This window comes from Anoplophora glabripennis, unplaced genomic scaffold, assembly GCF_000390285.2.
Source record: "Anoplophora glabripennis isolate ALB-LARVAE unplaced genomic scaffold, Agla_2.0 scaffold149, whole genome shotgun sequence".
Taxonomy (NCBI): Eukaryota; Metazoa; Arthropoda; class Insecta; order Coleoptera; family Cerambycidae; genus Anoplophora; species Anoplophora glabripennis.
In genome coordinates this window covers 757,872-784,762 of record NW_019416248.1, presented here as the reverse complement: position 1 = coordinate 784,762, position 26,891 = coordinate 757,872, and the positions used below count along the sequence as shown (strand labels likewise).

At 34.7% G+C, this 26,891-nt stretch overlaps 5 protein-coding genes across 5 annotated transcripts; all 5 read right to left on the bottom strand.

Moving 5' to 3' along the window:
- Positions 1–6,750: 6,750 nt before the first annotated feature.
- Positions 6,751–10,850, bottom strand: LOC108911715. The gene is made up of 7 exons (XM_018716712.1): positions 10,638–10,850; positions 9,902–10,170; positions 9,662–9,802; positions 8,337–8,600; positions 7,977–8,121; positions 7,554–7,745; positions 6,751–7,489 (listed from the first exon to the last, which is right to left on the bottom strand). Exons 1-7 carry the CDS (start codon positions 10,848–10,850, stop codon positions 6,920–6,922), a joined length of 1,794 nt encoding a protein of 597 aa, XP_018572228.1. The 3' UTR covers positions 6,751–6,919.
- Positions 10,851–13,840: 2,990 nt separating this feature from the next.
- LOC108911710 (glucose dehydrogenase [FAD, quinone]-like) lies at positions 13,841–16,559 on the bottom strand. The gene is made up of 3 exons (XM_018716706.1): positions 16,299–16,559; positions 15,911–16,126; positions 13,841–15,435 (listed from the first exon to the last, which is right to left on the bottom strand). Exons 1-3 carry the CDS (start codon positions 16,495–16,497, stop codon positions 13,994–13,996), a joined length of 1,857 nt encoding a protein of 618 aa, XP_018572222.1. The 5' UTR covers positions 16,498–16,559; the 3' UTR covers positions 13,841–13,993.
- A 1,642-nt stretch (positions 16,560–18,201) lies between these two features.
- Positions 18,202–19,126, bottom strand: LOC108911697 (glucose dehydrogenase [FAD, quinone]-like). The gene is made up of 3 exons (XM_018716691.1): positions 18,928–19,126; positions 18,685–18,813; positions 18,202–18,623 (listed from the first exon to the last, which is right to left on the bottom strand). Exons 1-3 carry the CDS (start codon positions 19,124–19,126, stop codon positions 18,202–18,204), a joined length of 750 nt encoding a protein of 249 aa, XP_018572207.1.
- A 775-nt stretch (positions 19,127–19,901) lies between these two features.
- Positions 19,902–22,716, bottom strand: LOC108911714 (glucose dehydrogenase [FAD, quinone]-like). Its single transcript, XM_018716711.2, has 3 exons — positions 22,470–22,716; positions 21,718–21,933; positions 19,902–21,547 (listed from the first exon to the last, which is right to left on the bottom strand). The coding sequence occupies exons 1-3, from the start codon at positions 22,666–22,668 to the stop codon at positions 20,103–20,105; spliced, it is 1,860 nt and encodes a 619-aa protein (XP_018572227.1). The 5' UTR covers positions 22,669–22,716; the 3' UTR covers positions 19,902–20,102.
- A 595-nt stretch (positions 22,717–23,311) lies between these two features.
- On the bottom strand, positions 23,312–25,928 carry LOC108911711 (glucose dehydrogenase [FAD, quinone]-like). The gene is made up of 3 exons (XM_018716708.1): positions 25,663–25,928; positions 25,283–25,498; positions 23,312–25,210 (listed from the first exon to the last, which is right to left on the bottom strand). The coding sequence occupies exons 1-3, from the start codon at positions 25,856–25,858 to the stop codon at positions 23,766–23,768; spliced, it is 1,857 nt and encodes a 618-aa protein (XP_018572224.1). The 5' UTR covers positions 25,859–25,928; the 3' UTR covers positions 23,312–23,765.
- Between the last annotated feature and the right edge of the window lie 963 nt (positions 25,929–26,891).

The following is a 26,891-nucleotide window of genomic DNA, read 5'->3' as shown; positions in this document are numbered from 1 at the left end:
GTGGTGAGGATATGGGGGTCAGGACAGGCGCGGCTCCAAGAGGGGGGCGATGGGGGCGACTACCCCCCAAATGGTCTGAAAAAAAATTAAAGATCAAACGGAATAAATTAATAACGACTAAAATGTTTCTGTTTAAGATTTTTTTTTTGACATCAACTAATCAACTGTATAAACGCAACCCTCCCTCCCCCCTCCCCCCCTTTTCAACCCCCAAATTGAAGTTGATATAATGAATTATGAAAAAAAAAATTCTACCGCCAGTATCTACGGAAATATTTTGCATATTTTTATAATCCTTTAATATACAAAATCCATAATTATATAAAATGTATGAAAAATTAAAAAAATAAAAATATTGATTTTTTTGGGGGTTCTGGGGGTTAAATTAATTTTGAAGGGTTAAAATAATTTTGACAAAATTTTTTTATTGAGAACTATTGTCTAAAACATTTCAAATAAAAAAAAAATGCAAATAGAAAATTTTTTCAAAAAATTCATTTTTAGGGGGTAGGGGGTGGTTTTACAAGGGTAGAAATAATATAGAAGTATTTTTTTCGTCGAGCTCCCAACCACCATTCCCTGAAGGGCTACTGCCACGTACCCTTACTTTGACGGGCTCTGGATTGATCAATTATGGGCAAATTCAATTAAAATTAACAAGGCATAAAGTTTAAACCTTCATTTACAAAATATTAAAATTTCAGTCTTAATGTTTATAACAAATTGCTCTGTGATTAATTGGTCCTAGAAACTTGTTTTTTTTTTTCAATTTGTAGTTTTTTTATGGGCTTTCGATTGATGTATATAACTTCTTTCAAAAGTTAAAAACCGCGGAATTATTTTACTTGTTTATTAGGCAAAAAGTGTCTTCTATTTGGTCACAATTATATACAACTAAATTTGAAAAAAAATTAAAATTTTTTTAACTAGAGGATACTTGGTGTCCCTTCGAAAGAAATGAGTCCAAAAAGAATGTTTTAGTCATAACCCTGCCCCCGGAATAGTCATTTGAAAATGGGCCTTTTTGCAAAAATGGGATAAATAAATGAAATTTTGCAAAAACTATTTGACCGATCGAGCCCATCTTTTGCACATCTCTTAAAGATATAAAAACTCACATTTTGGGAAAGTTTGGCAAGATTTTATTAATTATTTAAAAAGTTATTAACAATTATAGAAAAAGCACTTTTTCCGTTTAATTTTGCAATAACTTTTTTGTTTATAAAGCAATTTTAACTTGTAAAGTCTCATTTTAAAGATGAGTTTCTCTAGATCAAATCGTCTATTGAACTTTTTTGCTAAGATTAATAATTTTTTTACAATAACGCGTAGAACGAAAAATGACGAATTTTTGACCTATTGGTTGATAAAAAACAACGACGCTGTACTTTTTTCATGACCCATTTGATGAGACGCCTCTTGTATTATCATTCCCAAGACTTTCCAACAATAAACTCACGCCCAGTAATTTTTACGAGTTCTCCATGATTTTTCACCTTTATTTCTTGGTCAACTATTCAAGTATTGCCTTTTTAAAATTTTGAATTTCCCGCGTCAGTACAATTTAGTTTCAAATCAGTAGGTTGGCAACACTGGTTTCATTACATAGAAAACCAACCAGAGACTTCAGTTCATGGAGACGATTTGTTGTTTTTGTTTGTTACAAAATGTAGGGTACGTTCCAACTGCAAAAATCAAAGTTCAAATTTCAAGTAGTTCAAATGTTCAACATAAATATTTCCGCAGCTCGTTTCAAACGAATCGTCGAATTGGGGAAAGTCAGGTTTAATTATTTATTATGAATATAATACATAATTGTTTAAAAGTTTTCCACATATGGTCCGCGCCATCTAGAAGACACTATCCTTAATTAATATTGTTTGTCTACCAGCTATTTCGTCTGGGGACTAACCGTTGATAGAAAACTACAAACAAGTGAGGTGCAGTTCCTAATAAATTTAAATAGTTACCAGTAGATGGCTACTGAATTGAATTTGTACTTCATAATAAGTTCAGGCAGTGACTAACAGATGGCGCTGGAGTAAAAAAATTTTAAATCGATTTGAAATACTTAACCATGGAGACTAGATAAGGAGCACCAACTCATACGGGAAAATTGACAAAATTTGTCCAAGAAATGGCAGAAGTTGGGGTGGCGCTAGTGTTCCATATGACCCAAATGAATGTAGCTTCATAAATACGAGTGAAGTAAGCAAATAACCAATTTTATTTTATTTATATCGAGTTTAGTAGATATATTGGGGAGCGGGGAGGTATACTAAACCTAAAAACTAGAAGTCAAGTCAATAATTATTACAATTTGTTTTTATAAATGGTAAATAGAAAGTTTCGGAAATAATTTAAATATGGTAATAGTATGTGAAGTGAATGACTGTCAACAGATTTAAAATAAAACAGTACGTTTGTGATTTGCATTTTCAATCTAATGATGTCCAGCTGTTCTATATTACAACTTGACCGAATAGTGGGTTAATATTATGGCAAAAGGTCGAATAATTCGGAAGTTGGAAGCAGCTTCTTTGATTCTTAATACGGTAGAGAAATTTTTAAATAGAAAGATTTCATAAGTGAAAATATTGTATAATTGAATGATGCATTGTTTCTTTATATATTTTGCAGCAGCATCAACAGCAAGAGCATCCGCTACACCAGCAACAACAGGTGCAGCAGCTACAACAAGAGCAACAGTTACAACAACAACAACAACAACAACAAGAACAGCAAGTAAATCAAGAGCAATTAAGTTACGATGAGATTATACTAGAAAGTGAGCATCCTGTCCTGTATAATCTAATAAAAGAAAAGTTCTGTTGACGTGTGATGAGGTCTCGACAAAGCAACTATGAATATGTTCACATAATATTGACAATAGCAACAAAGTATACTTTATTTATTTCTACATATTCTTGTAATTTATATTACGTGCATAAATAATTAAATTCGTATCTTTCATATAATTCTTGCTGGTGACATCGCTATTATCATTACTGAATTGAATAAATCATTTCCAATTAGTTGCTGTTTCTTTCCTGTTAGTAAAAAACTGATTGAAATTCAGATATCATATAAAATTTAAAGAGAGGATACGTGTAGTAATTGATGCTGATCGATCTGTATTGGTAATTGACTACTTTTACTAAATATTTAAACATGGAAATCAATTGCTTCATGAACAAAATGAAATTTTAAGAAGATAGACTGACACGTATTACTTATTTTTAAGTTGTTTTATTTGTAATATATATTTACTTTGTTACTTGTTTGTTATGAATAAATATTTATTTTATTTTAATTAGGCACAAATAATTTCGTTTTTTTGATTCAATTAATAAAACATTGAAATCTTTGGTAGATAAACATTTTATTTTTACAAAATATATAACAAAAATATAGAACATTGCTAAAATATTTCTTTATAATACCTTATTAATTTTGGTCTATACTCTACCTTGGAATAAGTCATGGAACCATGTTACGTTCGAATTAAATCAACAATTTTACGAAAGTAGAATTAAATTTTACAGCAATTTTAAAATATATACCCAGAAAACTAATCGATTTTAAACAGTTATAAAATATTTAGATTACCTATTTTTTGTGACCTTTATAATGGAGTACCTATATTTTGTTAAAATTTTGGTATCAATTGGTTGTCATGTTGTTTTAAGCTTCTTGACATTTTGAGAAGAGAGCGATATGACTCTCGAAGCATTGAGAAGTCTAAACCGACAACATGGCAATCAGCTTAGAAATTGTCCAACCATAATTTATCGACTTTCCATAGTCAGTTTTCAGTTACACTATAATATAGTATATTATTGGTTATTCAAAAAAAAAATGGATTGTGATATACTCTATCTTATATGAATTCCTTTCCCATCAATTATTCCTATAACCTGCTCTGGAAATTCATATTGGGCAAAATATTGTTCGATTACAACTGCCTCATTATCTCGGCCATTCTATAATTTGTGGAGACAAGTTACTTAGCAAGTATGTAACTTTTCTGGTTGTTGTAGAGCTTAAGGCAATGCAAAATTTACCAGAATCATGGGTGAAATAATTAGAAATGGCAAATTTTTCTTCAATTCTGTTAGCTACTTCCCATATGCTAACACGGAAATGTTAAAAAAACTTGGCCACTATATTCAGGTACAGTAATTTCAAAGTAGTTCTTATTTTTTACTCTTTCTGTTTCTTAGAATAAATCTATTTCATCATCACTCTCAAGCTGGACAATGCGTCTAATAAGTCATCTGAATCACTGGACTCAAAATCGGACATCTGTAATATTTTAAAAAGTTTATTTAAAACACCGAGTTTTTTTATATTCTATTTTTTATTACCACAAGTAAAAATTCCATATTAATAATACAAGAATTACTATTTTTTTAAAGGCAACTTCCTGTATAAAATGTGACTTTTACTAACATTAAACTAAAATCTTTAACAAAGTAATTATCAAAAACATAAACCTTACTTATAGGTTAATATTAACAAGATCACGTCATAAATTCCTTGAAAACTAGTTTCTTTCTACGAACACCAAATTCTTCTCATAAAGCTAATATTTTTTATTATCTATTTAGTTTAATTACAGTCCGGAATGACATATTTTCATGATTTATATAATTCAAAGTAGCTTACATTATTTATTTTAAAATTTTTAACACATTACAAAAATGACATGATTGATTTATAATTCAAACTGCCGCTTTTTATCTCCCCTCTCTACATATGGGACATATGGAACACTAGCGCCCTCTTATTTTTGTACGATTTTTGTTTACATGGAGTTCGGGCTCCTTGTATAGCCTCCATGCTTCAGTTGATAGGGAAAAGTTTTCTCTGTTATTTGTCTTTCTTTGAATCATTAAACGCAATATTTCTCTCTTTGTCGCTTTCAACCACAGACTTCTAAGTAAAAGTCTGTGCTTTCAACGTAAAACAGAGGTAGGCGGAGCTAGTGCCCGTTATCGGTATAGAAGAATTTGGAAATGGGTTTGCGAAATAATAATGTTTCTGATTGATTTTGGTAGGTGGCGATGAGTGGAACATATTGAGATCTATTTTTTGAATTTTTTAAAATTCGACAGATGGCCAGGTACGAAATGTACGAGTTATAGCGACATTAAAATGAATCAAGAGACACAAATGTACCATTTTTAGTTAGTTTATCTGAATATTACTTAAAAACCGCAAAAAAACTACAGGGTGATATTATTTCCTACAAAAAAAAAACGAATTGCTTACCACTGAAAATTTTAGATCAAATCTGATTGATCCATATGATAACTGTTTTAATAAACCGTAAAAATTTCATTCAAACCTTCTAAAGCGTTTTTTAAACTCAATTTTAAAAAAATTACCCGCTCTATCTCGGAAACGAAGCTCTTGTGGACCCATATTCATACGAACTTTTGCATATTTTGCCGAGCGAAATCTTCCCTAGGCTTTTGTCACTTCAACTCTGAAACACCCGGTATATTGGTAGAGGTTGAGACTATCCATAGTTGATACCATGGATAGTTCAAAAAAAAGGTTTATTCAATAAAAAAAGAGATTACACAAACCAGTAATTTTGAAAGAAGATTTGACTAAAATAATTTTTCATTATATCTCGCAATATAGACCGATCGAAATAACTAATTCAGAGGGGAAAAAATTGTTACCTGGACTTTTATAAGTGGAAATGATAAAGGGGCTTATAATAAACGTAAAAAAATAAATGCTTGAGCAGGGGTGGCGGAGGGTTGATTTGGGGGGTTGAAAAGTTGTGAAAAATTGTATCATTGGGATTTCTGGCGAAAGTTGAAGTCAAACAAAAAAGTATTCAATACAAAAATTGTAGATCATGCAAAAATCTACAACTTTTGTAGAGGTTACTTTTCAAGATAACATTAAAATTTCTGAGAAAAATGCGAAAAACCGTTTTTTTTTCTTATTTTTCGTTTTTTATTTCTCATTTCCATTAAAGCAATTTGATTTTGACGAAACTTGGTGAAAGTATACCTTTCTGTGTCTAAAATTACCACAAATTTTTTTAGATAAAATTGTCAAGAAGTTTCCGAGATATTCATTTTTTCCGGTCTGAAACCATTTTTTCAAAGAAAAATTCTACTTAGAAAAATCATCGTACAGAGTTCTGCCGGCGATAATTTTTTTGTTTTGACATATACTTTTTGGTGAAAAAAAAATCTGTAATCACAATTCAAAACCATGCTCAAAAATGCAAAAAAAAGACTTGCAATAATGAATTTTTCAGTAATTGTTGATAATTTGTATAAATTTTCAAAAAATCAAAAACTGACTACACCATTCAATTGTACGGAAAAAAATACAAAAGAAACTGTGCCTCATTGTTTGACCAAAACCTGTTTTTCGCATTTTCTCGGAAATTTTGAGATTATCTTAAAAAGTGACCTCTACAAAAGTTGTAGATTTTTGCATGATCTACAATCTTTGTATTGGATACTTTTTTGTTTGACTTCAACTTTCGCCAGAAATCCCAATGATACAGTTTTTCACAACTTTTCAACCCCCAAATCAACCCCCCGCCACCCCTGCTGACGCATTTATTTTTTTTACGTTTATTATAAACCATTTTACCATTTCCACTTATAAAAGTACAGGTACAATTTTATTTTCTCTAAGTGTAGTTAAACATTACGGAAAAACTTTTAGAAGAAAAAAAGTATAGTTTTTATTAAAACAACAAGATACTGCTTTTGGACAATTATATCACAATAAAAACAAAATACAGATACAAGTAAAACGCAAATATAAAACAAACTCATAGGCCTTACTTGGATATACATAAAAAAACGTATAGACGCTACAATCCCATGTAAATTGGCAATATAAATTTATTATTGCGCCACGTATTTCAATAAACATATTAAGGTTTGGGACTCAAAGGGTCTGTTTCGCAACGAACAACAGTAAATCGCTTCTTTCCGGTGCAGTACTGTTTGCCATTATTCTGACAGCCGCAACTATACTCCGCACTCGACGTGGTCTTATCGCTGTTGTCCTCTTTTATGATGTCCAACTTATCATCGTCTTTGAGGAATATCTGCGACAACCTCCTTTGGTACATCTTCGCCGTTGGCTGTGCCCGAGTGAAATCCAAAACTCTCGCCGTGTTGGGCTTATACTTCTTCAAACTCTCGTATATCTCGTTGACCTCTCTCGACGTTTCCAAGAAACGCGTACAAGGGGACCAAGTGAACTCCGGTCGTTTGATGTTTAACTTGAGGTTGTCTTTCGCGAGTTCGGTGGAATGATAGAACTTGTCGGGGTTGAATCTGGACTTCCGATAAGCAGCTAGTTCTTGAGACAGCTTGGTTATCGTACAACCGGCCTCTTCTCCCTCCAGGGTCTTGTTGTAGTCTCTGGCGATTTTGATGTCGTGCTTCCAGAATCTGCGCCTGGCGTGGTCCCTTGACATAGGCGCTACCTCCTTAATCTGTAAAGTGAGATGAAGATGACGTTCGGCAGTGCATTTATGTGTTGAAGTGGCAACTGCCTACCTTGAAAACAAGGATGGCCGCGGCGTATATGCAGACGATGTTGATGAAGGTGAGACAGATGCTAACGGCTCCTAAGGCAAACAATTCAGTGGCGTAGTTGCGAGAGTAGTAGTTCGTTTGCGTCAGTCTGTGGTAACGGGTAGTTTCGTTGCCCTTTACGTAGTAGACAGATGCAAGCGACCATAGCAGCCCCTGGAACAAGTAGACATCGAAGCTGTCAAAAATATGGAACTATCTGTCAATTAAGCACAAAAAATATATCTGTCTTGCACTCTAAAGCTAGTTACCCACCTGCTCGAAGCGACATGAGCGACAAATCTCGTCACGACAAACCGCAGATATAATTTAAACACAAAAATAACACTCTCCATTGTCATGTCACTGTCTTCGAGTGGTCGACTAGCTTGAAAAGGTCATACTTACGGCGTTAACAGCTGGGGGCGTTAGTGACGTGGAAATTGCCACCCCGACGAGGGAGGCGAAATTGTCGCTGAGAATTCCCAGAGCGACAGCTGCCCCCGACAGTAACGCGATGAGACAGCCCACCCACAGAGAGCGCAGTTCTCCCCTGCAAAGATATATCGAGCAAATCTTATTTGGGTTCGTACAAAACAGTCGGATTTGTGCAAATTCATCAAGAACCTACTTTTAAATAGTCTATCTAGATCAACCATCGCAAACATCTCGAAACACCATGTGAAAATTGCGAAAATACGACTTATCGCGAGATTTCTCTTAACAAAACCCGATGACATAAATCTGACAATCGGTGGAATGGCCTACCTTGATAACATCTCGTACGTAGGCCACGTGTGGTTCCCATACTTGTCGGTAAGGAGACAGATCAACGTCCCATAGCAAAAGCCCACAACTGTTGCGATTCCAAGACCAATTAGTTCATTCTGGACCCCGATTTTCGTCAACCGTTTGTGTTTTATGACGGAACCGAAGGTAGCAGCCATTACTGGACCCATCATCGGGCAAATCAACATGCTTGACAGAAGGCAGAGGTTGCTATTTTCCACTAGACCAATGGCACACATGGTACTGAAACAACACAAATAGTGATTTTTTAATAAAAGGATGATACTGTGTAGAACATGTTTTTTTTTTAAGAATTAGGTACAATGTCAGTTTTCTGTTCTAAATTCATTACTTTTAGATCACTTATGAATCTGAGTTGTGTTTATGGTCTAACCTGTCAATCTAAAGGTTGTGCAACATTTTCAAAATTCGAAAATTTTTTTCAAAATTTTTTTCAAAAAATTATTTTGCCAAAAATTATTTAACCGATTTTAGTATTGAGTGTTGTTTGATTATACTCTAAAGTTTTTTTTACCAAAATTAGAATGCCCTTGGAGCAATTAAAATATTTAAAAAAAAAACTTGATTATTTCGCATTTTTCATCAATTATTGCTATTTTGCAACATCGGTAATAAATTTAAACATTTTTAACTTACAGTATATTGTGTAAAATTCAATTCTAAAACTTTTTTTCCTCTTCAATATTCTTCCAAAATACATAGGTTCCAAGATATAAGTAAAAAACTACCAAGATATAAGTATAAAATAGGTATTTTTTAAACATTTTTGCAATTTTGAAAATGTTTCGGACCTCGTCCAGATCTAGGGATCTACACTTTTATTATGTGAATTGTACTGAAGGTAATCTAGAAAAAAATTGCTTGTCCCCTCTCACATCCACTTTAAAACAGATATTTTTGAGCAAGTCTAAATTATTCGCTATTTTTTAAATTAAAATTCATATATGTATATGAAAGTTATAAGATTTAACCTTAATCTAAATAATTTTCTTAACACCTAATTTGATAAATAAAGTTAAATAGTAGAAAAAAATAAAACGAACTACTTTGAAGGGTAATTTGTATATTAGTATTTTTTTTTAGTTTAAATTATTAACACAAAGTAGATGGTATCTACTATTTTGTCAATTGCCAAACAAGGTTCCAATTTGAGTATGTTTCTATTTGCTGCAACTTTATTTAGAGTGGCAGGAATCTCCACTACAGTTTATTCCACAATTTTTGCTGTTTAAATTCTGTGTGAGTTTATGAAAATATATTTTGGACTGTTAAAAGTTACTTACGTTGATATTAACAAAAGAAAAACGAAGTCGAAGGTCATAACAGCATGGTGCTTTACATTTTCAACTACCTGGGCGACTGTTAGGCGTGCTTTGACTGACGTCAGAAAACGATTCCAGGCGGTATGTTTTTCGTGGTGTTCTCTAAAAATAAATAAGTAAATAAGCAGAGTGAATAAATTGTATACTATTTTTTATGAAAAAATAATGGAAAAAAACATTAAAAGCAAAATGTTAACCTACTCATTACTTTCCAGTTTCCCATCATCAAGAGACAACGAATCCTTTTCATTGTCCTCATTTTCGTGCCCATGATAGTGCAGCGTGCAAGGGATAACGCTGATGATGGAGTTCTGTCGGTGGCCAATTCCATTTTCCCTCAAAATTTCCAGAATATCCTCACATCTATCGCTGGATTCTATGGAAAACACGACTTGCAAGTAATTATCTTCGACGTTCTTGCTCCAAAAGGAGTTGTCCACATGAAACTGCTTCAGTATGTCGCGAAGTGTCTGACAAAAAAAAACAAAGAAATAATAGAATCGTTTGTTAGTTGTTAGTAGTAGATTTTTGCATGATCTACAACTTTTGTATTGGACACTTTTTTGTTTGACGTCAACTTTCGCCAGAAATCCCAATGATACAATTTTTCACAACTTTTCAACCCCCTAAATCAATCCTCCGCCACCCCTGCTCACGCATTTATTTTTCTTTCGTTTATTATAAGCTTCTTTACCATTCCCACTTATAAAAGTCAAGGTAACAATTTTCTTTTTTTGCCTCTAATTGAGTTATTTCGATCGGTCTATTAAAAAATTATTATTTTGTTATGGGGAATTTAATTCTAAAACTTTTCTTACACCTGTTGGTTTTCAAAAAACATTGTCGTTTTCAACAAAAACAATCATAGGAACCTACGTATTGCAGCTGTGTTATTTAAAATCCTCGAAAATTCGAAAGTTACATTTACTGCACTTACCTTTTCCAAGGGTTCACCTTCATTCGCATTTGATATGGTTGAATCGCAAAGGGGAATAAAATCATCGTCGACGTTCTCGATGACATGATGATTTTCCTCCTGCATTGAGTTTTTGTACGATTCGTCTATAGTAACCCTTTTTGTGACTTTCTTCTGCAAAGATTTCTCGTAATTTTCCGTAGGAACGTAAATTATGAACACAACGCCTGACATTTTCACCGAAACTAAAAGAACGGGACACTTTTTTTACAGTATGGTGTTTTTATTTAATACAGAAAAACATATCAACGTTTAAGTATGCCAAGCCTAGCAAATTAAAAGGTGCCTATTATTAACAATATTATGAAGTGAAAAAAAATATCAGTTTTCATTAACTGTCATAAATATCAATTTTTTTTAATATTTGGAAGAAAGTACATTTCTATAGTAACAGGCGAATAATTTTTAGACCTTCATCAATACAGTGTGTAGAAAAATATTGAACACCTATTTCCTCAGTTTTAAATTTTTCTGGTTAGGCAAAAATAACTTCTTAAAAATCTTAACTCAACTAATTCTTTTCCGCGTGAGGTTATTCATTTTTTTTCTTTTCTTTCCCTGCTTTTATCACAGGAAGGAACATGATTCGCTAAAATGACAATTGCACTTGGAACATATACAGGGTAGGCCATCGAAAACGTACCGCAAGGCATTACAGGGTAGTAATGAACTTTTCGGCAAAATCCAAAAACAGGTAAAGTTTGCTTCTGAGGGGGACAACTTTTGGCGCAAAAAGCATAGCAAAATCTTCAACCCCCTAAGTGGGGGTGCCATCCCCCAAATTTTTTTAAATGGGAATGGGGGTCAAGTGGGGGGTCATTAGAAAGGGCTTTTAATTCTCTATACATCGATTCTTACTTTTTGAAAATCGATCCATTATTTTAGAAAATATGCAGCTTTGAAAATACGAACAATATTTTTGACGAGAAATGCGAAAATCGATTTAATTTTACTTCAAAACTTACGGTATTAGCTTGGTAAATTCCTTCAAAAGAATTCGCTGTTTTTTTTCTGATTTGCGAATTCTTTAGCCTGATTTTGGTGAGCAAAAAATTGTCCGCTTTTTGTTTCGTATTTAGATAGGCCACAAGAAGTTGCTAGATAACTGTCTTGTGACTTGTAGTTGAAGAGTACCAATACTGCCGAGTCTTTTAAATTGATTAATTATGGTGTACTCAATTCCAGAAAGAGTAGAAATTATTGAGCTTTTTTTCAAAAACAATGAATGCGGAAATCGGGTCGCCGAACTGTTCAACCAACGGCATCCTGAGAAACATGCGTCTGGAAAAATTGTTCGCGAATTGGTGGCCAAATTTCGCGAAACTGGCTCCGTTCATAACAAAAAGAGGCAGGTTGAAAATCCGGTACTAAATGAACCTACGGAAATAGCGGTATTGGGGCAAGTGGCAATGGATAGTACGCTGAGTACAATGCAATTGGCTACTGCGACAGGAGTGAGTCGTACAAGTGTCCAACGAATATTAAAAAAATACAAATTCCATCCTTATAAGATTCGGCTAGTGCAAGAGCTAAATGAAGACGATTTTGATCGTCGTTTGCAATTTTGCGAAATAATGACTGAACGAGCGATAAACGATAATTTCCTCTTTAATGTGTGTTTTTCGGACGAGTGTACGTTCTTCTTGAATGGTTTAGTGAATCGCCATAATTGTCGTTACTGGGCTGATACCAATCCAAGGATTTTCCATGAGACACACTCCCAACACCCCCAGAAGTTGAATGTATGGGCAGGTATTTTTGGAAATTCCATTGTAGGTCCTTTTTTCCTTCCTGGAAATTTGACAGGCGATATGTACTTGGATTTACTACAAAATGTCATCGACCCAGCTCTAACAAATATCATAGAGGACGACCCTGCTTACAATGAACACGAACTGATTTTCCAGCAAGACGGAGCTCCTCCACATTACTCGCTCAATGTGCGCAATTACCTAAATGAGACGTTTCCAGGACGCTGGATAGGACGAAGAGGTGCAATTGAGTGGCCCCCTCGGTCACCCGACTTAAATCCTTTAGATTTCTTTCTCTGGGGGCACATTAAAAGCAAAGTTTACAGCACTCCACCTGATACCTTGGAAGATCTGCGAGGACGAATCATTAATGTATGTCGCGAAGTAACACCGCAAGTGCTCCAGAATGTTCGACAACGGTTTGAAGACAACCTGTATCATTGTATGCAAGTTGGCGGACAACATTTTCAGCATTTACTTGACTAATACCGTAAGTTTTGAAGTAAAATTAAATCGATTTTCGCATTTCTCGTCAAAAATATTGTTCGTATTTTCAAAGCTGCATATTTTCTAAAATAATGAATCGATTTTCAAAAAGTAAGAATCGATGTATAGAGAATTAAAAGCCCTTTCTAATGACCCCCATTCCCATTTGAAAAAATTTAGGGGATAGCACCCCCACTTAGGGGGTTGAAGATTTTGGTATGTTTTTTGAGCCAAAAGTTGTCCCCCTCAGAAACAAATTTGACCTGTTTTTGGATTTTGCCGAAAAGTTCATTACTACCCTGTAATGCCTTGAGGTACGTTTTCGATGGGCTACCCTGTATGTACTTAAAAGTGTACAACATAATTAATAATTTTATTCGCTTGTCATGTTCAGGGTCATCGATATATGTATATTGCTTTCCTAGTACCCAATAATAAGGTAATTTTCTACCGTTAAAGCAGTTTAGATATAGTTTTAGATAATATTAATTTAAAGACAAGTATCTCTGCAAAATGTGTACGATAAACTAAATTTTTTTTAGATAATGCTAATCTAATACGCACTAATGGCACTGAAGCCAATAACTACGCAATGAAAGGTTTAGCTTTTACTGCCGAAAGACAAAACAGGATTTAAAACACGTATAACGTTCATAGAATTTAATAGTTTACGTTTATAAAATGTTTTTAATTTATTGTAAAGGTATTTAGTTGGCTATTTTCAAACAGCAATTCAAAATATGTTCTTCATTAGCTGTTTTTGATTCTAATCTTACTTGATTCTAATTTCGATTCCAATATTAAAAAAAATCAGCGGACTTTGTCGCAATTATACAGGCGACGCCGAAGAGGAAAAGTTTGCCATTTGCATGTATCACCAAAACGCAATGAGTGATGTACTGAGGACTATGACTTTTTACACTTGTATTTTAAAGAAATATCCTTTTATTGAACATGTCTTGTATAATAATTCTGTAGGTATTAACGAAAAAAGTATAATTCAATATAAATCATTTTTATAATAAAATTATGATTTGAATTATTCTAAAACACACTTTAAAAATATGTACTAGATTTACTTCAATTCCAATAATGTTTAATAAAATCGGCGGCTCTTTCCGCAATCATAAAAGTGGGAGCATTCATGTGCCCGGAAGGTATCTTAGGAATAACCCCAGCGTCCACAATTCTCAGTCCCTTCATGCCATGTACGCGCAGTTTCGAAGATACAACAGAATTGTTTCTTGATTTGCCCATTTTCGTAGTTCCAACGGGATGATAGAGAGTAGTGGTCGCTTGTTCCACGGCACAACGCCAAAAGTCTTCAGTACCCTCGATATAACCGGTGCAAATCCTAACAATAGGAGCTAGTTGCGCATTGACAGCCCTGAAAGCATCGGTTTCAAATAGTTTTAGACCCTCATTTATACCTTTTAGCATGGTGTCCATATCTTCCTCCACGGCGTAGTAGTTGTAATCGATGTTGGGAAAGTCTAGGGGATTCTTCGATTTTAGTGTTACGCTGCCTTTAGATTTTGGGTGGAGCAGTACTATCAATACAAACACATCATTATAAGGTACTTGTAACTCTTCAAGTTGACCCTTAAATTCTTTCCTGAGATTTACGGACTTCCATAAGTTAGGACCAAATCCTGGAGGTGTGAAAAGTATTTGTTCTATGTCAGGTACAGAACTTTTCTTATCGTTTACGTTCAAGAAACTTACCGAATCTGCATTGAATGCTGCTGTGTAAGGTCTGCGATTGTTTAAGTAGTTCTCTAGTAGTACCTCTAGAGAGTCACGAAACAACGTTTGGTTAGTTCTCACGTTCAAACCAAAGAATGTAGCATGGTCTTCTAGACCTTTCCCGACTGGTAGGTCGACTAAAGTTTCAACCCCAATCCTATCTAATTCTTCTTTAGGACCTATACCAGAAAGCATCAGAATTTGTGGAGTATTTATGGCGCCTGCAGAAAGTATGACTTCTTTTTCAGCTCTAGCTTTAAACGTTCGTCCTCCTTTTATAAATTCTACGCCTTTTGCTATTTTCTGTTTCGTGTCTATTCTTAGTTTAGTGACAAAAGCATTTATTGTAACGTTGAGGTTCTTCCTTTTTAGAATTGGATCAATAAAGGCTCTTCCACCGCTTGCTATCTTATTTCCTTTTATTGTAGACTGTATTGGCGACACTCCTATCTGATTCTTACCGTTATAATCAAGTACTTTGTCTCCTAACTCTTTCTTGGCATTTAAGAACATGGTGGTAAAAATAGTTGGCTCAAAATAGCCCACGTCTAACAGACCACCTTTCCCGTGGTACCCTGGGTTTCTGTCGTGGATGTGGCTATTCTCTGTCTTTATGAAATAAGGTAACACGTCCTTGTAGGACCAACCAGGATTGCCCATTTCCTCCCATTCGTCATAGTCCGCTTTATTACCTCTCACGTACATTTTGGAGTTGACCGTACTGCTTCCTCCTACAACCTTACCTCTTGCGCAGTTACACCTGTGTTCCTCCATTGCTGGAACAAAATTACAGAGCGTGAGATGTCTCAATAAGCAATACTGCAATACTATATAACTACGTAAAGTAGATAGGGACCCACTTAGGAAAATTAAAACAGGTAATGTTAAAAAGTTATAGAATTCTAAACAAAATACGGTATGTTTCTAATGTTTCGTCTCATTCTATCCAAAATAAACGAAACGGCAACAAAATTAAACCGTGAACAGTTTATATTTAAGCAGAATGCAATTTTGTTCTGAATGCTTACGAGAAGCAACGGAGATTAGCCTACGCTGTTTAGTTAAAGTGCCTTATCGTCGCCTCTAAAATGCCACTACTGTCAGTTAACTTCACACCTGGTATGGTATGATGGGATGGTAAACGGGGTAAAAAAATAATGTTTAGTGTATACTAGAGAACCTACTTTTTGTCAGGAGGAAACGATGATGTTACAAGAAGACGATATCAGATGGATTAATGTATAAATATACCTTGACAACCTTTCTTCTGTGGCGTGGTCAAGTAGCCCCAGTTCATGTCCGACGAATAGAGTTCAAAATTCATTCCAGGAATGTCGCTAAAGTCGTTTTCTTCTCCTCCAGCCTCCAGTAAAAGTACTTTCCACTCTCCGATCTCTGTCAATCTGTTGGCTAGTAAAGTACCAGCTGAGCCAGCGCCAATTATAATGAAGTCAAACGTACCGTAAGCTGTAATATAATTAAGAACTAAAAAAATGTTTAAATAAAATGGGATAAAGGAAAAAATTTCAGAGGACATTACAATACCTTTCATTATCGACTTTTAAATAGAGATTTATTAGTTTAAACAAAACAAATTCATTAAGAAACAAAGCCACCTTATGAAGATCATATTACTTACCATAAATTTTGTTTTTCTCAGTTGGCTTAACGTAACATAATTTTTCGTTATTCACAGGTAACTCGTAAGCAGCTGCCTTTGACAAATTTCCTCTAACCATCTTAACGAAGTTTTCGAAAGTCGAATTAGTTTTGTAACCGCGTGTAATAACAATAACATTATTCGTTAATAATGCAATTAAAACCAGATGGTACCTCATTGTGACAAAGGATATGCAAAACTATATATTATTTCTAATAAACAGGATTTTTTTTAAGGCAACCTGAGTCAAGTTTGTTTATATATGCCCGCTATATTCAAGGTTGGAAAAAAACACGCCAATTTCCGATAATTATTGTATGTAGATATTTTTCTACTTAAACTAATAGCAAGAAATAATAATGTGAAAAACACCGGATAATATTTAGAATTTAGATATAATTTGGTGGCGTCGCAAGTTTCTATCTAAATGAATTTAAACGAAGTGATTTAATCAAAACTGAAGCGAGTTTAAGATTTTTATAAAATTAAAGCAGCAAAATATGTATGCTAAATTATAATTTTCTTAGATAATGCTAACAGAGTAATTTTCAGGAACTGCGTCAAGATCTCTGACTGTTTCGTTTTCATTTGGTCATCCTGTATAAGTCACGCTGGGAAATGTTTAGTCCTCGAAGCTGTAGGCCGAGAGGGTTAATTTTTCCAAATGCCATACAAAATTTTATCCAACACTTTCATAGAATTTTGTTTCAATAATAAATAAAAGCAACTTAAAATTTCAAGTTGTCAATGTCAGAAAAAGTTAATTAACGAAAAGAATGTATTTTTTACAAAGGATGGAGTGTCAACCTAAATTGTGTCTGTAACCAAGGGTTTCATAACTCACTAGTGACTTATGACTTGTAACTCACTAGTGAGTTATAGGCCACATTATTCCTTTAAAACCAAATAAATTATAGTATCTTTATATACAAGTGTTGGATAAAATAATTGTATTACTAACTGAAAAGTTTGCGTGCTGTATTCAAGGTTGGAGAAAAACACGCCAATTTTCGTTATCTATTGTATGTAGATATTTTCCTACTTAAACTAGTAGCAATAATAATGTGAAGAACCCTGGATAACATTTAGAATTTCAGATATAATTTGGTGGCATTGTAAGTTTCTGTCGATCTAAATCAAAATGAATTTAAACGAGATGTGATTTAATCAGAACTGAAGCCAGTTTAAGTTTTTTAAGAAAATTGTGAGGTTTGAGTAAATCCTAAAATTCAATTACATTACAATACTTGATATTTCATTTTTCAGAAAATATAGATTTTTCCCTTCTTGCATCAGCCTTCAATCAAAGTGCGCATATTTTTCACTCGTCTGCAATTTTCTGCGCGCGATTTTGGTTTAGGCGAAAATAGTTTAATAAAAATAACCCTCAACTGGAACCAAGATGAATTTTTCGAGACAAAACGTCTGAATCTTTTTCGGGCTGATACAGTACAGTATTGAGGGTCAAAAAGGCTTGCAAAAAATGTTCCAGGTTCGTATTTAAAAAAAATGAAGTTGATGATGATCCCGAAACGTTACATATAACAATTGATTATGCCATTCGATAGAGAGCAAAAAGTTGCAACGAGAAAGTATTCTTCTGTTTTCAATATCACCTCAAACAAGGCTGAAATGAACAATTTCCTTTTTTTTCAAATATTTCTAAAACTAATAATGTTAGCCTTGATTTTTTGGAGACATAATGTAGGTCCCCTGATTATGCAACTTTGCCTCCATTTAAGCTACTTCGTATCTCTTACCGTTTCTGAGATCCCTGTAGTGAGAAGCGAATTTGTAACAACCTGTATAAAGTAAAAAACTCATAAATATTTACAAGAGTTATTAATATATTAATTATTAAAAACACTTATGTAATAAAAATTTAAATCGTTTTATCGGAAACATGTGTGAAAAGTGTTAGTCTTCGTTTCCAATACCTTTTTATTTCATCTGCAGCTTTTTCTGCAATCATGTAGGTTGGTGCATTGGTATTTCCGGATGGTATTTTGGGCATAACCCCAGCATCCACTACTCTCAATCTGTTCATACCGTGCACAAACAGTTTCGAGCTTACCACGGAATCATTGCTTGATTTACCCATTCTCGTAGTTCCAACAGGATGATAGAGAGTAGTGGTCAGGTATTCGATCATACAACGCCAGTAGTCGTCTGTCCCTTCAGTATAATTGGTGCAAATCTTATACGTTGAAGCGTATGTGGCATTGACGGACTTGAAAGCATCAGTTTTCAGAAGTTTTAGTGATTCTTTAACGGCTTTGAGCATGGTTTCAGCATCTTCATCGTCTTCATAGTAATTGTAATCAATAATGGGAAAGTCAAGAGGATTGTTGGATTACAATGTCACTGAAGTCGTTTTCTAGACCTCCAGCCTCTAGCAAAAGAACGTTCCATTCTTCGACCTCGGTCAATCTATTGGCCAAAAGGCTACCCGCTGAACCAGCACCGACTATGATAAAGTCGAAGTTCCCAAAATCTGTACGAGGAAAATGTTTTACAGATGATTTCGAATTTTAACAGCAACACATTTTTAACAATTTCAACCTTTTCGAAGACAAAAGGTTCATAGGCAATAAAAATTAATACTCACCGACTATTATATCTTCTTGCAAGGGAGAAACGTAAGTCAGCTTTGAATTGTTGATGGGTAAAACGTAATTGCTACCTGCCGTAATGTTACTCAGGACCATATCAATAAAAGCTTGAACGGTTTCATTTGAAGATCTGGAGGAATCGGCCAAAAGGTTACAAGGAAGAATCAGCAACACACATACTTGTAAGTAATACATTTTAGTAAAACACAAATCGTTCTGTGTAATATTTCGTCAACTACCTATTGAAATTGAACGTGCAGGATTGAGTTTTGGAGAAAATTATCGCAGCTGTAAAATTTTAATGGTACATTTGCGCTATTCAGCCTGAATATCTAATCATTTTTTTAACAGTAATTTAAGAGTAACGCACGTGTCCAGTTTTGATGCAGATTGTCAGAGAAAATATTGCAGCAAACTGCAAGCGATGGTGTCACAAATGATATACAAATCTTATGTCTTTACAGTTACGAATGTTTTACAGCTGTCAATTGCCAATAAATAAAAAAATTTAACAGCGTATTGGTATCTTCCGATACTTCTATTCGTTTCATAATTATTCACAACCAGGATGAATAACAACGACATTTAACACGCTTGCGTTCGTTGGTGGTAGATCTAAAGTGTATTAGATAACAGAAAGTAAAAGCCACAGATCTATATTTTTGTATCAATAATCATTTACACCATAAAGGAGGGTACCTATTTGCGCCCGAGCGGAGGGAGGGCTGGCAATAGAGTCCGAGACTGGTAAATTATACTTAACTGCTGCAAGGTCCCACAGTTCTTTATGGTTCATGAAATATAGATTAGGTTTTATTTTTTGACGTTTCTTAATCAATTTCCACTTCTACGGTGAAATCCACTTACCTCCTTAAAAACAATGTATTAATAGTATATTTACTATAGTGGGAGCAGATAAAATACTTTTTATACATGATTATATTTCTGACAGCTTTTTTGTACAAAATACGAGATAATCATAGTAATTTTTTCCAGGTACCTTCTAAAATAAGTGCGAGTAGAGGAAGATATCTCACAAACATAAAAGCAATAAAATATATTAGAAAGAATTGTGCTAAAAACATCCGTTGGTAGTCCAAATAATCTAAACTTTGTTTTGTCTTTACAGTAAAATCATAAAAATAATATAATTCAAAAACGTAATATGTTATTATTGAATCCAGTAATTTTTAATTTCATCTGCAGCTTTTTCCGCAATCATATAAGTAGGAGCATTGATATTTCCAGAAGGTATTTTAGGCATAACCCCGGCATCTACTACCCTCAAACTATTCATGCCATGCACAAACAGTGTAGGGCTTACCACGGAATCATTGCTCGATGTACCCATTCTCGTAGTTCCAACAAGATGATAGACAGACGTCGTTAGTTGTTCGATCATACATCGCCAGTACTCGTCAGCACCCTCAGTATAATTTGCGCAAACTGTAGTAGTAGGTGCGTATTTACCGTCGACTGATTTAAAAGTGTCAGTTTCTAGTAGTTTTAGAGTCTCTGTTATAGCTGCGAGCATGGTTTCTACGTCTTCTTCCTCAGCGTAGAAGTTGTAATCAATCTTGGGGAAATCAAGGAAACTGTTGGATTTTAATGTGAGGCTTCCTTCGGATTTTGGGTTCAACAGCACCAACCATATATTAATGTCGGTGTAAGGACTTGATAACTCTGCAAATTGATCTAAGATTTGCTTATTAAAATTCAGTGTTCTCCATCCATTTGGAGTGGATCCTGGGGGTGAAACTAGAATTTGCTGTATGTTTGGTACTGAGCTCTCGTTATCGTTTACGTTCATGAACGCTAAGACGTCTTCATTATAAGGAGCTGTATAAGGTCTCTGGTTGTTTAAGTAATTTTGTAAAAATGTTTCTATCGATTCATTAAACAGAGTTTGGTTGGTTCTGATGTTTATACCAATGAAAGCTGGATGCTCTTGCAAGGCCCTTCCAACTGGTAAGTCAACCAAAGTCTCCACTCCAATTTTATCTAGTTCTTCATTGGGGCCTATTCCAGATAACATTAATATTTGCGGGGTGTTTATAGCACCAGCAGAAAGTATAACTTCATTTCTAGCTGTGGCTTCGTACTTACTCCCATCTTTTATGAACTCGACACCAAGTACTGTTTTTGTATCGTTGTCTATTAATAATCTAGTAACAAAAGCGTTTACGGTAACGTTAAGGTTTGTTCTGTTTAAAAACGGGTCTATGAAAGCTCGTCCACTGCCGACTGCCTTATTGCCGTTTATGGTGAACTGAACTCGTGAGACTCCTATTTGACTTTTGCCATTGTAGTCAATAACTTCGTCGCCCAATTCTTCCTTTCCGCTTAAGAACACCGAAGTAAATATAGTTGGATCTACGTAGTTGACATCTAACATACCTTCACTGCCATGGTAGTCCGATTCCTTATTATAGATGTGGGAATTTTCTGTTTTTATAAAGTAAGGTAAAACATCGTTGTAGGACCAACCAGTATTGCCCATTTCTTGCCATGCATCGTAATCGGCTTTGTTACCTCTGACGTACATTTTCCCGTTGATGGTGCTACTACCTCCTACAACTTTACCTCTGGGACAGACGCACATGCTTTGATTCATCCCTGAAAAAATACAGATCCTAGGTTTCTATCTTAGAGTTGATATTAAGTCAAATCAGGCATTAAGAAAGGAAAAAAGAGATAAACAAATCCTTCACACAGATCGTTCGAAGGTAAAAGTGGAGGAAAAGTTTATGCTCATTGTCCGAATTTAGTTTTCTTCGATAATTTACCTTTGCATGCCCGTGTTTGTGGTGTACTGAAATATCCCCAATTCATGTCAGTTGAATAAAGTTCTGCAGTCATTCCTGGAATGTCACTGAAGTCATTTTGTAGACCTCCAGCCTCTAGCAAAAGAACGTTCCATTCTTCGACCTCGGTCAATCTATTGGCCAACAGGCTGCCCGCTGAACCAGCGCCGACTATGATAAAGTCGAAGGTCCCAAAATCTGTACGAGGAAAATGTTTATTAATGAAATGTTACAAATGAGGTCATATTTTAACAGTAACTAATTTTTAACAGTTTAACCTTATTTTGGCTTTAGGAGAGTGTGGCCTAGCGACTTCATGTCATTGATATGTATCAAGCAACGCTGATCGAGGTTAGTACTCGGATGGGAGATGCTCGCGATGCTTGTCCGCCTTCTAGTCAGCTGTATATATGCGAGGTTTGTATAGGAAGACATGCCATCTCTCGGAAAGAATGTAAAACCGTTGGCCCCATGTCTAAACATTAAAGGATAGTCCTTACGACAAAGTGAGGATTCTGCAAAATTTCTAGGGGGGTTACTCGTCTCCTGGCGTCAATGTTTAGTAGCAGCTACTTAAAATAACAAAAAAATCCATCTAATAGTATAATAGCATGTTTTTATTTGTTGTCTATTAAAAATTCATGCATATTTATTTTAAATTTTGCTTTTTTATTCATATCTTCTATTTTCGACAACTAAAAGTCATTTATTATGCAATAAAAATGAATACTCACCGTCTATTATATCCTCTTGCGAGGGAGAAACGTAAGCCAGCTTTGAGTTGTTGAGAGGTAAAACGTAATTGCTACCTGCCGTAATGTTATTCAGAACCATATCAATAAAAGCCTGAACTGTTTCATTTGAAGAACTGGAGGAATCGGCCAAAAGGTTACAAGGAAGTATCAGCAACACACAAGCTTGTAAGTAATACATTTTAGCAAAACACGAATTGTTCTATTTCACAAATAGCGTTTTATATTGTTAAAAACCTATAGAATAATAACAATAATACGTGTAGAATTGCGTCTGGTAAAAAATTATCGTCACAGCTATAAATTTTATTGCCCATTTGCGTGAATCAGCTTGTATATCTAATCATTTATTTAAAATTGTTATTTAAGATTGTTAATTTACGCACGTTGCTGTTTTGATGCAGATTGTTAAAAGAAAATAGTGTAACAACATAAAGACCTGGTAATACCAGTGAAGACGTACAAACCTTTTGGGGTAATACTTATTGAAGTAACGGAAAAAGTTGCTTTGAGCGTATACGTAGAAAAATATTTTATCCACACATATGAAACGTCTAAAGTGATACTTTATCAACTAGTGGAATAAAGTAACTTTATTTCACTAGTAGAATAATGAAAAAATAATAAACCTATAATAAATCAAATTTAATTTATTTACTTATTAATATTAACATTTACATTTATAGTAACAGACATTTCGTTTTTTGTTTTATCACATATTTTCCGTTAATAACAACCCTTGCAGCATTGTTGCCATCATTTTCGGAACGCATAACATCTGCCGAAGTTTGTGAAGAATTTGCACAAGTTACGGATGTCTCTTCTTGTAAGTAAGCATATACATTTATTATAATTCGTTTTGTAATTCATCGATATTCAGAGAGACACATAGAATACACTTCTCTAGAAAGCGGTTTAAAACTTCTTTCTAAGGGAGTTTCTTGATTCAGCAGGTCAAAATACTATTGGATACTTGGGTCTGATCCAAAGTCCAATCCACATTTTTTCGTGGTGCTGTGTTATTGAAGAAAATGGAATATATTGCATTTGATATCTGTGCCAAGATTGTTTGTATTATAGACATCTGTCAGTGGTCCATCTGGTATCAGAGTGTAGTTCCATTATATCCTCTATTGTTCACCTTGAACTCCTAATAAATTATGGGTTGGTAAGGCGATACGACACAACAATGACACAACAGCTTTATTTTTTCTTTATCTCATTGTAATAATAATTATAATAATTAACTATTTTATAAAGATATATTATTATATTATATTATACAATCCAGTAATTTTTAATTTCATCTGCAGCTTTTTCCGCAATCATATAAATCGGAGCGTTGATATTTCCTGAAAGTATTTTGGGAATAACCCCAGCATCCACCACTCTCAATCGTTTCGTGCTGTGCACAAACAGTTTTGAGTTTACCACGGAATCCCTGCTTGATTTACCCATTCTCGTCGTTCCAGCAGGATGATACAGAGTCGTGGTCAGTTGTTCTACCATACATTCCCAGTATTCGTCAGTACCCTCGGTATAATCTGTGCAAACTTTGTACATTGATACATACGTAGCGTTGATAGACTTGAAGGCATCTGTTTCTAGTAGTTTTAACGATTCTTTTATGGCTTTGAGCATAGTTTTCTTATCTTCCTCTACTGAGTAATAATTATAGTCGATGATGGGGAAGTCTAGAGGACTGCCCGATTTTAACTTGACGCTCCCTTTAGATTTTGGATGTAGCAACACTGTCCATATTTGTATATCATTGTAAGGCTTTGGCAATCCTGCAGATTGTTCTGTTACTTGTTTATTCCCATTAAACATTCGCCATCCGTTTGGAGTGACTCCTGGGGGGGTGGCTAATATTTGTTGGATATCTGGTACTGAGCTTTTGTTGTCGTTTACGTTGATGAAGCTTATAGCATCTGCATTGAATGAGGCTGTGTAAGGTCTCTGGTTATTCAAGTATCTCTTGAGCAATACTTCCATGGTTTCGTTAAATAGAGTTATGTTAGTTCTAATGTTTAAGCCGACGAATGTGGCATGATCCTCCATGGATAATCCGACAGGTAGGTCCACTAAGGTCTCGACTCCGATTTTGGTAAGTTCTTCTTGGGGACCTATTCCAGATATCATTAATATTTGCGGGGTGTTTATAGCACCAGCAGAAAGTATAACTTCCTTTTTAGCTCTGGCTTCATACTTTCTCCCATCTTTTATGAATTCGACACCAAGTGCTGTTTTTGTATCCTTATCTATTATCAATCTAGTAACAAATGCATTTATGGTAACGTTAAGATTTCTTCTCTTCAAGAATGGGTCTATGAAAGCTGTTCCACCACTGACTGCCTTATTCCCCTTGATCGTAAACTGAATTCGTGAGACACCAATTTGACTTTTGCCATTATAGTCAATTGCTCTGCAACCTAATTCTTCCTTTCCTCTTAAGAACACTGAGGTAAATATGGTCTGATCAGTGTAGTTGACATCTAACAAACCACTTTTTCCGTGGCATCCTGGGTCTCCGTCGTCGATATGGGAATTTTCTGTCTTTATAAAATAAGGCAAGACGTCTTTGTAGGACCAACCAGGATTGCCCATCTTCTCCCATGCATTGTAGTCGGCTTTGTTACCCCTCACGTACATTTTTCCGTTGATAGTACTGCTTCCTCCTAGGACTTTACCTCTAGGACAGGTGCACTGAAACTGGTCCATTGCTAAAAAAATTATCTCTCTTAATAATTTTAATATGCGCCGACATTTCTATTCGAAATTATCTAACTAGTTACCTCTACATGCTCGCTTCTGTGGCGTGCTTAAGTATCCCCAATTCATGTCGGTCGAATAAATTTCCACTGTCATTCCTGGAATGTCACTGAACTCATTCTCTGGACCTCCAGCCTCCAGCAAGAGCACTTTCCACTTCTCGATTTCTGTCAGTCTGTTGGCCAAAAGAGTACCCGCTGATCCTGCTCCAACTATGACAAAGTCGAAGGTTCCAAAGTCTGTAGAAAGGAGAAATTTAAACACGATTCAGGAGGAAACAATTTTATAGTTCTTTGATGACACATCGTTGAACTCGTTGGTCAACGAAGTTGCAATTTATGCTACTATGAACCCTATCAGGTCTGTCAGTAGGAAAATAATATTTATTGGAGGTAACACTCACCGTATGTTGCACTTTCCTGCAAGGGAGAAACATAAGCTAGTTTCGAATTGTCGATTGGTAAGACATAGCTTTCATCTGCCTTGATTTTGCCCAGAACCATCTCGATGAAGGCCTCAGCGGTGTCATTTGCTGAGCAGTACAGCTCAAAGAGGTGACAGAGAAGAATCAGCAACGCAGATAATTTTAAACGATTCATACTGAAGACTTTAAATATTATTCGTGGTTTACTTAAATTTCTGCATGTACCTACTGCATGCTAAGTATTATTTTTCAATTTGGAGTTCAGTAAGTGCAGTTTTTATACTTGCACTTCAATTATTTTCTGGTTAATCACTTATACTTACTGAAATTACATGATTAGGTAATGGCTTTATTATCTATCAACTTTTTCTAATCGTACTGCATTAGTAAAATTAGAATTAGCTGGTCATACACTCACATTCTTGGTACGCATATAAAATTGCCTTTGCTCATACCCACTTTAAAAGTTGCTAGGATTTATCACGTGATTGGTATTGTCAAGAACCCCAAGGAAAAAAAAAACGTTGATTTACGGCTGAAAATGATTTGTCACCAACCCGATACTTTAAAAATAATGACAATATCAATTCCAAAACTACGTTTACAAATAACTGAGTTTTAATAGAAAATATAAGCATTATTATGCCATAGAAAATCCAAATTTGGTTTAAGAGACTAGCTACTCACTTAGATTTTCCCCTAAGATTTGGTGTGGAATATTAAATGACCGTACAATAGGACCGTTTCTTATTGAGGGTAACCTTACTTCTCAGAAGTATTTAGATATTTTAAGGATAGAAATAGAGGATGCATTGGATAATCTTTCCTTACATTACATTAGAAAGATGGCGCACTATAATTCATTTTGGACTTAGATATGGATATATTAAGTAGCGCCTTGTAGAATAAAGATAAAAAAAAGACAAATAGCGTTTTAAAGCTTATGTGGAACAGATTAAGGGAAAACTGATCACATTTCACCAGCACCCCATTTACACCCTCAAAATTGAGCCCCAAAATTATAATTTTGGAAAAAATTTACATTTTTTGCTCTCTCGTTTGAAATTTTTTTTTTTTTTTCAAATGATACAAAATATTTTTTTTATAGTTTTTGAGATGAAGATTGAGATTTAGCTCTGATTTCCGCTATTGTACATCGATTTGCTTGTAATTAAGACAGTAGGTGGGGAATAGCTCAAGAAACTATA